Source organism: Elephas maximus, chromosome 14, assembly GCF_024166365.1.
Source record: "Elephas maximus indicus isolate mEleMax1 chromosome 14, mEleMax1 primary haplotype, whole genome shotgun sequence".
NCBI classification, from domain to species: domain Eukaryota; kingdom Metazoa; phylum Chordata; class Mammalia; order Proboscidea; family Elephantidae; genus Elephas; species Elephas maximus.
Genome location: NC_064832.1, coordinates 98,240,154 through 98,252,290, shown reverse-complemented (window position 1 = coordinate 98,252,290; position 12,137 = coordinate 98,240,154). Strand labels below are relative to the sequence as shown.

The window sequence follows — 12,137 nt, the reverse complement described above, 5'->3', positions numbered from 1 at the left end:
GTGGGTGAGTGAGTGAGTGAGTTAGTATTTTTATAAGGATTTTCATTTAACTATGAATTTAGTTTCTTTTGCATATATATGACTACTGAGATTATCTATTTCTTCTTGAGTGAGTTTTAAAAGTTTTTGCATTTCAAGGAAATGGACCATTTTGTCTAAGTTGCTGAATTCCTTATACTATCCTTTTAAGTCTATAGGATCTGCTGTGATATCTCCTATTTCTGATACTGCCAACTTACCTTTTTTCTCTCTTTTTTCTCGGGAGCTTTGCCACTTTTACTATCCTTTTGAATGACTTTACTTTTTGTTTCTTTGATTTTCTCTGTTGCTTTTCTGTTTTTAATTTCACTCATTTCTACTCTGGCTTTTATTATTTCCTCCCTTCTGCTTTCTTTGGGTTTAATTTGCTCTTCTTTTTCTAGTTCTTAAGGTTGAAGCTTATTGATTTGAGACCTTTCTTCTTTTCTAATAGAAGCATTTCTTGTGATAAATTTCCAGATAAATACTTCTATATGTGCACACCAGACATTTTGATATGTTGTATTTTCATTTTCATTCAGACCAAATATTTTCTCATTCCCTTTGAGACGTCTCTTTTACCCATGTGTTATTTAGGTGTGTATTGTTTATTTCCAAACTTTTAGAGGACTTTCCAGACATATTTCTTTTATTGATTTCTAACTTAATTCCATTATGGTCTGATATCATACTTTGATTTTACTTCTTTTAAATTTCTTAAAGTTTGATGTCTGACTCGTAACATGATCTATGAATGTCCCTATTTGTCCTGGCAATTTTCCTTATTCTGATGTCTAGTTCATCTGCTATTTATTTAGCCATTCCAATGCTGCTGGAATGATGGCATAACATTTTCCATCTTTTTACTTTCAACCTGTTTATTATATCTTTGTATTTTTATTTTTCAGTCTACATGAAGTTAATATTTTACCACTTCAGGTAAAACAAAGAAGCCTTACAACAACATAGGTCCTCTGCCTTTGCCCTCTCCCCTTTGTAAGCTACACCTGTCATACATATTATATATATGTGTCTACATATAATGTATTAAATGTATATGGGATTACCCTGACGATGTTGTATTTTGCTTTCAAATGTCATATATATTTTGAAGGATTTAAGAAGAGAAAAGTAGTCTATTATATTTACTGATTTCTATTGCTAGTTCTTCATTACAGAAATTCTAAGTTTCCTTCTGCTCCCTGCCCCCCGCCTTCTGCCTGAAGAACTTCCTTTAGTATTTCTTTGAGAAATTATCTGCCAGTGAGGAGTCCTCTTGGCTTTCCTTTATCTGAGGATTTTTCTGTCTTGCCCACCCTCCTGTAGGATGCTGTCGCTGGCCACAGAATTCTGGGCAGACAGATGTTTTACTGGCCCCCATGGCTTATGATGAGAAATCCACAATCTTGGAATTTTCATTTCTTTATATGTAACACATTGTCTTTCCCTGTCTGTTTACAAGATTTTTTTCTTTATCTTTGGATTTCAGAAGAGTATGATGTGTCTTGGTATAGTTTTTATTGAGTTTATCTCGTTTGGGGTTCTCTGAGCTTCTGGAGTCTGTAATTTGATGTCTTTCACCAAATTGGATAAGTTTCTAGCCATTCTACCTTTAAATATTTTTTTTTCTCGATCAGTATCTTTCTCCTCAACTAGGGCTTTAAAGATTTGAATATTAGACCTTTTGATATGGTCCCATAGGTGCCTGAGGCTATGCTCACTTTTTTTAGTCCACTTTCTCTCTGTTCTTTAATTGCATAATTTTTGCTGATCTATCTTCAATTCTTTTATCTGTCATCTTCATTCTACTATTAAATTCAATGAGTGACTTTTTTATTCCTGACATTTCATTTGATTCTCTTTTTACACATTCGATTTTTCTGCTGAAATCTTCTATCATTCAATTCATTTAAAGTGTATTTTCATTTATCTCAGGTAAGGTGGTTACATCGTTGTTGCTAGTTGCCATTGAGTCGATTCTGACTTGTTTGATAGCCCAATATCTGGTCAATATTGGGACTGACAGGTGTTAACTGTTTTTTTCCTTGAGAAATGGTAAGATTTTCATGGTTCTTTGTATAATGAATAATTTTGGATTGTATTCTGGACATTTAAAATATTATGTAGTAGGATATGAATACTGTTATCTCCTCTGGGTAATGTTTGTTTATTTCTGTTTTATTAGTCAGTCAACCCTGTTACATTCAGACCACAAGCTCTGTCTTGCCATCTGTGGGCTTCACCTCCAATATCAGGTCAGTTTAGGACTTTGATTTGTAAAACTTTAAAAATATTATCTCGATCTCCAGATTTCCCGATCTTAGTCCTACCACAGTAGTGTTTAGTATTTCATTATTCCAATTGGATGTAATTGATCATAACTTTCATTAATGAAATAATTAGTGCAATAATTAGTCCTTAATTTTATCACTGAAATGATTATGGGCTTTTGAGTCAGATAGATCTAAATTAAAATCCTGTCCTTACTACACGGTTATGTAACACTGGGAAAAATTTTTCAACTTTTTTTGTCTGTTTCTTATGTGTAAAATGGGAAAAATAGTGAATATCCCACAGATTTATTAGAATGAAAATAAGATATTAAATGTAAAATATCAGAGCGACGCTTAATAAATCTGAATTGCCGCTAACAGGAGAAAATAAAATCCCAACAGTAATGCTTAATATGAAAAAGCAAAATAAGAACTGGGACCAAATATATGTGTGTGTATTTATGTATACCCGTTGCCATTGATTCAGTTCTAAGTCATGATGACCCTAGACGACAGAGCAGAATGGGCCCCATAGGGTTTCCAAGGCTGTAATCTTTACAGAAGCAGCTCCCACAGAGCTGCTGGTGGGTTTGAACCAATGACCTTTCAGTTAGAAGCTGAGTGCTTAATCACTGTGCCACCAGGGCTCCTTACGTGTGTGTGTATGTGTTTTTTTTTAAACTTATTATATATATATTTCTTCTAAACCCAAGGGCTTATTAAAATCCCTTGATTTTAATTTAAGTTGTTATGGTTTATGTAGCATTAAGCAATAGGAAATATGACTCAAGAAGCTTAAGCTAATATATACTATGCCACTGTGTCAATCCATCTTGTTGAGGGTCTTCCTCCTTTTTGCTGACCCTCTACTTTACCAAACATGATGTCTCTTTTCCAGGGACTGGTCCCTCCTGATAACATGTCCAAAGTATGTGAGACAAAGTCTTGCCATCCTACCTTCTAAGGAACATTCTGGCTGTTTTTTATTTGGCATTATTTAGCAGTGTAAAATCTTGAAATACACATTTTAAAAAAGCTCTCAAATTGTAGTTTTTTCTCAGGACAGAAATAAAGATCAGTATTATTTCAAATGCTAAAATATATTAGAGCCAGCAGCACCATTGAGTCAAAAGAGAAAAGTAAAGTGAATTTCATGTTCAAATTAAAGATGACTTTTCTGCGAAACAGCAAGTAGAGCATTATAGGGATGAAATTCCTTCTGGTGTAATATGTATTTGATACCAGAAATATAAAAATAAGTACTATTCATTTCCTATAGTTAAGAAGCTACTAGTTTACTGGCAGAGACTGATACATTCACATGACTATAAAACATGAAGTGGTATATCAGAGAAAATTGCAGTGCAGATAGTAACAACAAAATATGAGGAAGCAGGAGTAGGAAAGACAGAGAAAGCTGGGAAACACTAAAAAAAAAAAAAAAGAGGTGACATTTAAACTGGACTATGAGGGTCGCTAGGAGTCGGAACCAACTCGATAGCAATGGGTTTGTTTTTTTGGTTTTATCAATACAGTAACCATACCTCTTTCTGTCCCAGTTGTTGTTAGGTGCCATTGAGTTGGTTCTGACTCCTAGTGGCCCTATGCACAACACAATGAAACACTGCCCAGTCCTTGGCAATCCTCACAATTGTTGTTATGCATGAGTGATTGTTGTAGCCACTGTGTCAATCCATTTCGTTGAGGGTCTTCCTCTTTTTCTCTGACCTTCTACTTTACCAAGCATGATGTCCTTCTGCAGGGACTGATCCCTCCTGGTAACATGTCCAAAGTATGTGAGACATAGTCTCGCCATCCTTGCTTCTAAAGAGCATTCTGGTCGTACTTCTTCCAAGACAGATTTGTTCATTCTTTTGGCAGTCCATGGTATATTCAATATTCTTCACCAACACAATTCAAAGTTGTCAATTCTTCTTCAGTCTTCCTTATCTATTGTCCAGCTTTCCCATGCATATGAGGTGACTGAAAACACTATGGCTTGGGTCAGGCTCACCTTAGTCTTCAAGGTGACATCTTTGCATTTCAACACTTTAAAGAGCTCTTTTGCAGCTGATTTGCCCAGTGCTGTTCATCTTTTGATTTCTTGACTGCTGCTTCCCTGAGTGTTGATTGTGGATCCAAGTAAAATGAAATCCTTGACAGCTTCAATATTTTCACCATTTATCATGATGTGGCTTATTTATTTATTTATTTTTTTGCTTATTGGTCCAGTTGTGAGCATTTTTGTTTTCTTTATATTGAGGTGTAATCCATACTGAAGGCTGTGGTCTTTGATCTTCATTAGTAAGTGCTTCAAGTCCTCTTTTCTTTCAGCAAGCAAGGTTGTATTATCTGCAAACCGCATTCTTCTTCACACAGTCCAGCTTCTTAGATTATTTGCTCAGCCTACAAATTGAACAGGTGTGGTGAAAGGATACAACCCGGACACACACCTTTCCTACCTTTAAACCATGCAGTATCCCCTTGTTCTGTTTGAACGACTGCCTCTTGATCTTTGTACAGCTTCCCCAGTCCCAGTGCATGTCTTCATATAGCAGCCAGGCCCATCTTCTTAAAACAGTTATCGGATCATGTTACCTTCCTGCTCAAAACTCTTCTTTGCTTTTCATGTCACTTAGGATAAAGTGAGAAATCCTTAACACGATCAGTTGTTGTTCTTAGTTGTCAAGTCAATGCAGACTCATGGAGACCTCGTGACAGAGTAAACTGCTGCTCCACAGGATTTTCAAAGCTGTGACCTTTTGGAAGCAGATGACCTGGCCTGTCTTCTGAGGTGCCTTTGGGTGGGTTTGAACTGATAATCTTTAGGCAAGTAGCCAAGCACCTAACTGTTTGTGCCACCAAGGGTTTTAAATCCTCCAGCTTATATATTACTCTCCAGCCTCATCTCAAGCCATTCTCCCACTGCTCACTAAGCTCTGGACACACTCTCCTCCTGTCTGTTCCTTTTGTTGTTCTGTGTGTTTGTTTGTTATTTTTCAGTTGAGAGTCTTCGCACAATCTCTCTCCTGAACGTTTTACACCTGCCCTTTGCTGAAGATCACCTGCCCTCCCTTCAGATCTTAGTTTAAAGGAAGGTTCTTCAAGCAAGTCTTCCTGACCTCCTAATCTGAAATCAAGCTCCTTTATTACACTTTCTGCTTTGAAGCACCCCATACATTTTCCCCCTAGTATTTCTCACAGTTTGTAATTGCATGTTTTATTTCTAAAATTATTCATTCAATATCAGCCTCTTGTACCATCCTATAAGCTCTGTGAGGGTAGGAGCAAATCTGCCTGCTGACCACAATGCAAACAGGGCCAAAGAATTATCCACTGATTAAATGAATCAAGTCAGCGGATTCTAATTGTGTATTACAATATGGGAAATTATAAATAAAGATTTCTTTGTAAAGAGCAGGCTAACAGAGAAAGAAAACACTAACAAATATTAGACATCAGACATTGTGTTAAGCATTTTGTATATAATATTTTATCATCAGAATAATACAACAGATAGAAATTATTAACCTCATTTTCCAGAAGAGGAAATTGACCATCAGGGAGATCAACCTATTTGCTCAAGATTACACAGCTAATAAGTCAGAGGGAACAGTACACAGCAGTGCTCTTGATGTTGATTACATAGCCCAAGTATATGTGGAAAGATTATTCATCAAAAATAGCTTAAATGCCATCTACACATGCTGCTATGAGTATATGTGTGTCTATAAATATGTATGTACCCATGTAAACATGTATTTAAATGTGCGTATGTATGTAACTATGTATGTACATATGTAAATATATATGTATGTATATAAAAATGTATGTTTGTAAATATGTATAGCAACTTACAGTGATTCATTATTTGGGGAACATTTATTGAGCATCTACCATGTACAGGGCTCTCTGGGGATGGAACAATAAACAAAAGTCCATGATGTCAGGCAATAAATAAATACATGAACAGGTGATGATTAGTGCTGTGAGAAAGACTGAACTGAGAGGTAGATTAGAGGGTGAAGAGGGACAAAGGTGCATGCTGTTTCTGGTAGGATGGTCAGGGAAGGCCACTCGGATGAGCAGACACTGGGACAAAGCCCCGGTCGGCAAGTCAGGTAGAGGGGAGAAGGTCCTGGCTGGCATGTCAGATAGAGGGAGAACAAAGCCCTGGCCGGAGTGTCAGGAGAGAGGTGTGGCTAAGAGAGCATAGAGTTTTAAGAAGATTGCCAAATATAGCAGTAAGATGAACTCCAATCAAAAGATCAACATCTACTCTAATTACTCTGGAAGAATATTTTTCAGTTCCACCTAATGCCACAACAGAAAAAATCTTGTATGTACAAATTATATTAACCCTATTGGATTAGGAGTCCCAGTGGCACCATGGTTAAAGCACTCGGCTGCTAAATGAAAGGTTGGTGGTTCGAACCCACCAGCCACTCTGCAGGAGAAAGATGTGGCAGCTTGCTCCCGTAAAGATTACAGTCTTGGAAACCCTATGGGGACAGTTCTACTCTATCCGACATGGTTGCTGTGAGTTGGAATCGACTGGACGGCAGTGACTGGGCAAGATGACCACATTGCTGCTCTGCCTCCACTGTTAGTACAAATCAAAAACCCACTGCCATGGAGTCAATTCTGATGACTAGCGACCCCGTAGGACAGAGGAGAACTGCCCCGTGGTGTTTCCAAGGGTGTCATCCTTATGGGTGCATATTGCCAGGTCTTTCTCCCACAGAGCCACTGGTGGGTTGAATCTCCGACCTTCCCGTTAGCAGCTAAGCATTTAACTACTCTGCCAGGCCCCTGAATTGCTTTACCTAAAAAAATAAACTTCTGCCAGGTTTAAAAACAAACAAAAATATTGCTGCCGAGTTGATTCTGACTCACAGTGACCCTACAGGACAGTGTCGAACTGCCCCACAGGGTTTCCAAAGCTGTAATCTTTACAGAAGCAGACTGCCACATCTTTTTCCCACGGAGCAGCTGGCGGCTTTGAACTGCCACCATTAGGTTAGCAGCTGAGTGCTTAACCACTGTGCCACCAAGTCTTCTACTACTTGTACAAGCAGTGTGATATTATGCAAGTTTTACTTAGCTCCTGTCAGCTTCAGTCTCCTGGTTGTAAAATGGAGAAAACTTCAGCACGAGCTACCGGAGATGCTATGAAGGTTAAAAGACATAATCTATGGAAAGTGCTTAGCATGGTGCCTGGCACTCAACAAATATTCAAGAAACCCTCTATGTTGTACTTATTATTACAAAAACTAAGTGTTGACTGTTTCTAAAGATATTGTGCTACAATTTTCACCTTAAAAGCAAAAATAATAAAGTATGCTAAACTCGATCTTGCTCCTAAAATTCTAGGTCAGATTGTCAAATACTATCCTCGTCATGTTCCGGATGATCTCCCCTCACTAATAAAATCATTTCTACCAGAATTCTTTTTATAGTATCTTGTTCACAATTAACAAATCCCCAAACTCTGCCAGATAATGCAATAAAAACTTTCAGTGGGATTAAAAATATGAATATATACAAATGAAAAGCATCAGCAATCTAAATATAGTGACTTGCCTCACCACTAGTTTTCCAGAAAAGAAAAATGTCTGCAGAAGTAAAAACAAAATGTGATGCCCACAAAACAACCAATTTTGTTTTTACTCGTACTTTATACTAAAATATAAACATCCTAATTTAAGTTGAAAACCATTCTGAAGAAAGACTGAATAGAAAATTATGGAAGAAGTTTTTTTTTAAATAGTATTTACAATTTTCAAAGAAATATTACTTCTCCATAAAAAATGCTTGTATTATTGTGTATCTGGAAAATCAAGTGATAGGAATTTACTAAGTAGGAGGAGTTGACTCAAAGATTGAAAATAAAAGAGGCCACTTCTGATACCCTAACCTCCATCTTGTATATGAGAAATAGTGACCTAAAAATATTACTTAACAACTTTTGAATTATATTACAAATAAGTAGTAAGTTCAAAATACCTTCCACTGGAGATGTCTTAAAAAATTTAGACTTTCTTCTAAACCATTCTAAAGAAGCATTACTTAAGATTTCATGAACAAATTCAAGCAATCAATACTTTAAATCATATATTCTATATTTTCAAAATTTGTCATCATATTTTTACTTCTACTTAATGAACCCATAAGCTGTTATTTACCTCCAGTTTATCATGACTCACCTGTGAGACACGGCTCCCCAAGCACCGTGCTTATTCGTGAGAATGTTGAGAATTTTCTGCTTCAGCTGGTTGGCTGTCACGTGATCTCGATGCTTGGCGGCACTGATGAGATGGTCACACATCTTTTCTTCCTCTCTCCTGTCAGCAGCATACTGGGCACACTGAGACTGTAAAATCACAAATGGCGTGTAACAATGAACCCCTCTGCAGTCTGTAAGTCAGTGATGTCACCTAACTTTAAGTGAAAGGGCAACACTAATTCAATTTTAAAAACTCAGGAAGTGCAGTCTTTTGATGGTCTGTTTTAAAGTTTGCATATACTTACAGATCAAAGTGGTGAAAAGATGTACATATAATGTGCTTATATATAAGGTATACATAAAATAATTTGAACTATATTAAACAAAGTAAAAACTTTAAAGGTTCCTTCTAATTTCAAAATCCTGATTTTAATATCATTTTATATTCTAAGTGAAATAAGCCAGACACGAAAGGACAAATATTGCAGGGTCCCACTTCCATGAAACAGCTAAGAACAGGCCAAATACAGAGACAGAAAGGAGATTAGTGGTTACCGGGGGCTGGGGGAGGGGACAAAAGGGAGTTATTGCTTAATGGGTAAGGAGTTGCTGTTTGAGGTGATGAATAAGTTCTGGAAGTTATATATACATATATATAATGTATAAACATGGAGCCCTGGTGGTCCAGTGGAGCCCTGGTGGCAAACTGGTTAACCAAAAGGTCAGCAGTTCAAATCTACCAGTTGCAACTTGGAAGCCTTATGGGGCAGTTCTACCCAGTTCTGTAGGGTCACTATGAGTCAGAATTGACTCAACGGCAACGAGTTTGGTTTTTTTGGTGGCCCAGTGGTTAAGTGCTACAGCTGCTAACCAAAAGGTTGGCAGTTTGAATCTACCAGCCACTCCTTGGAAGCACTATGAAGAAGCTCTGCTCTGTTCTATAGGGTCCTGTGAGTCAGAATCGGCTCAATGGCAATAGGTTTTTTATGTATAAATATATACAGGTGTGCGTAAATATATATATTTATACATAATATTTCGATATATAGTGGTGACAGTTGCAAAATTTATTTAAAATAAGAGTAATGTTCCTGATAATTACATATAAATAAAAAGTTTGCCATTTAAGTTATAGTTTTCCATCTCGTGAATGGCAATGTGGTGTAGAAGAAATAATCAGTGGTTTTGGAATTTAGATCTGGATTTTGGTTAAAACTTTATGAAAATTCATTTTTTTCACTGCACTCAGTTTTATATGTGTAACATGGAGATGAGACAAGGCTTTCTCTATTTTCTTTCCAACTCTAAAATTTAATGTGTTCAAAGACTCTCACAGTAACCATATTCTTGCCTTTTCTATTTCCATATTGCCATGTCTGCCATATGTATTCAAACTCACTGGTGTTAACACCATCGCTGATCAACGGATCCCTTAGTGCAACAAAAAGCTTCCATATGAACACGTCTTCAATTACAGGTTTTCTTTTAGATTGCTGATTTTCCTACAGGGTGGACTTGGCAGTAAGTTTTAACATCATTGACTATGTAATACAAGTGATATAACCAGGAAGAAAAACATTTCCCTACATCTGAGGAACACGTATCACTAGCTCAGATTCATCACTGCTAGTAAAAATCTATTTTATGGAAGGTATTTGACTGTATCCTTTCTATCTGTTGCTATAAACAACCACTGCAAGCCATCTCTTCATGAGGAATAATTCGACAGTAATCTAAGAAGGACTAATTCGTTTTCCAATTTATCTTTTTGTACAGGGAATCGCCAATTAGTACGATGGTGTGCCTCAGTAATGAGCTAATATTTCATTAGCTCAATGGAGAGTAAAATTAAATTTTCATTTTTCTTCCTTAACAATTACAGTGGTTAACTGAAGAAACTTAACTGTGAAGTGCCCATCTCGGACTACATACACTTTCTTCCTAATTACAGGCTTATATGGGAGATACAGAAATTCCTCAAAAATTCCTAGCAAAAAGTTACAGCTTTTATGTGATCTTTTACAATGTACACAGGATAAGTGTAGTAAACTACACACACACACAAACATATATCAATGCATTTGCTAATACACCTCTAGCCTAAAAAGACCAAATGCTAACACATGGACTAAAAAATGTACATTACTTAAGTAACCATGATACTCTCAAAATCAGATTTACATTCATATTATTTTTTATGTATAAATAATCTAAAAACGTCAAGTCTTCATGGCCCTGTCAAGGCCTCTATCACCCTTAGCTAGGCACTCTCAATGGCTATGACGTCTTCCCCAATGAGCGATGATTTGTCTTGGAGGGTGAAAAAAAAAATCTTACTTTTTTTATATATAAAGCACAGATTTGGTACATAAAGAGCTATGCAGTCTATTGGTGATATTAAAATTTAATTGGGGAGCAATTAGGAAACAAAATGTCTAAAATGACTCTTGAGGGGGCAGTCATGACGGAAGGCTGAGACACATTGCCCTTAGGTAATACCACCAGGTTAAGGCCATGTCAAAGCTCAAAACTAGTATCTGGCTGCTTGAAAATCTATTTTAAATGTTTTCACGTGACAATTACTCCTCTGCTGACATACCCACAAAACGTTCTGACTTTCTCAGTGGAAACAAGATTGGCTCAAGACTGATCATGCAAGGAATTCAGTTAATACTCTAAATCTTATTTACTAACAGAATTTGAAAGTTAATTGAATCTTCTTGCTTTGTTTAGAGTTCCGCCATATCTTAGACCTAAAAATTTTCTTCAAAGAACACATCGCTCAGTATTTTCTTGTTATCCAGGTTGCTGCATGTTGGGGAGATACAAAACTTCACTTTGACAAATATTTAACTGTAAATGATGTACTTTTATCAAAGTTTAAAATATCCAGTACTTTTTTTCAAAATAAGATTGTTGAAATTCCACATGACAAATGTGTGCTGTCTCAAAGCAAAACCAGTTACCTGTCTCATACTTTCTGGCTGGCCAGACTTACAGTAACCAGACTAACTGTATCAAGCTGTATGATTCAGAGAACTGGTTTAGTGAAATGAAAGCCTCATCAAAACTGAAGCTGTGGTCTCCAACTTCCAGCCACACCACATTTGCTGGCACACTGTGCATCAGGTGAATAAATAGCTGGGGCTATTGATTATTTTCAAGGCTGTGGACAGTCAGGCCTAAGTCAAACACCAGGTCACATAAATATTTCTGAAACGAAACTCATTTTGTAAATTGAATGAATTGAAATATTGGATAGTTGCTATATTTAAAATACTTAAATTAGTAGGAGATTTGTTGTATGCAGCAATACAGATAAAATGTTGGAAATTTTAAAAAGTAACATTTTTAATCAAAATATTAACAGACAATATATAGTATTTCAATTTTTTTTTTTGCTATATAAAATAGAAATTACGGATAACTTGTTCTTTACTTGGGGTACTCAGGGGATTTTAAAACCATTATATTTTTATATGTTGTTATTGTTGTTGTTAGGTGTCATGAGTCAGTTCCGGCTCAGAGCGACCCCATGTACAACAGAACAAAACACTGCCCGGTCCTGCACCATCCTCACAATCACTGTTATGCTTGAGCCCACTGTTGCAGCCACTGTG

General features: G+C 36.6%; 1 protein-coding gene across 7 annotated transcripts in view; it reads right to left on the bottom strand.

Moving 5' to 3' along the window:
* Window positions 1-12,137, bottom strand: part of NBEA (neurobeachin) — an 892,011-nt gene that overhangs the window by 358,682 nt on the left and 521,192 nt on the right. For all 7 annotated transcript variants that reach the window (XM_049853455.1, XM_049853457.1, XM_049853456.1 and 4 more), the window contains one exon: window positions 8,498-8,664. In XM_049853455.1, the coding sequence (XP_049709412.1) occupies window positions 8,498-8,664 (167 nt within the window). The remainder of the gene's footprint in view (window positions 1-8,497; window positions 8,665-12,137) is intronic.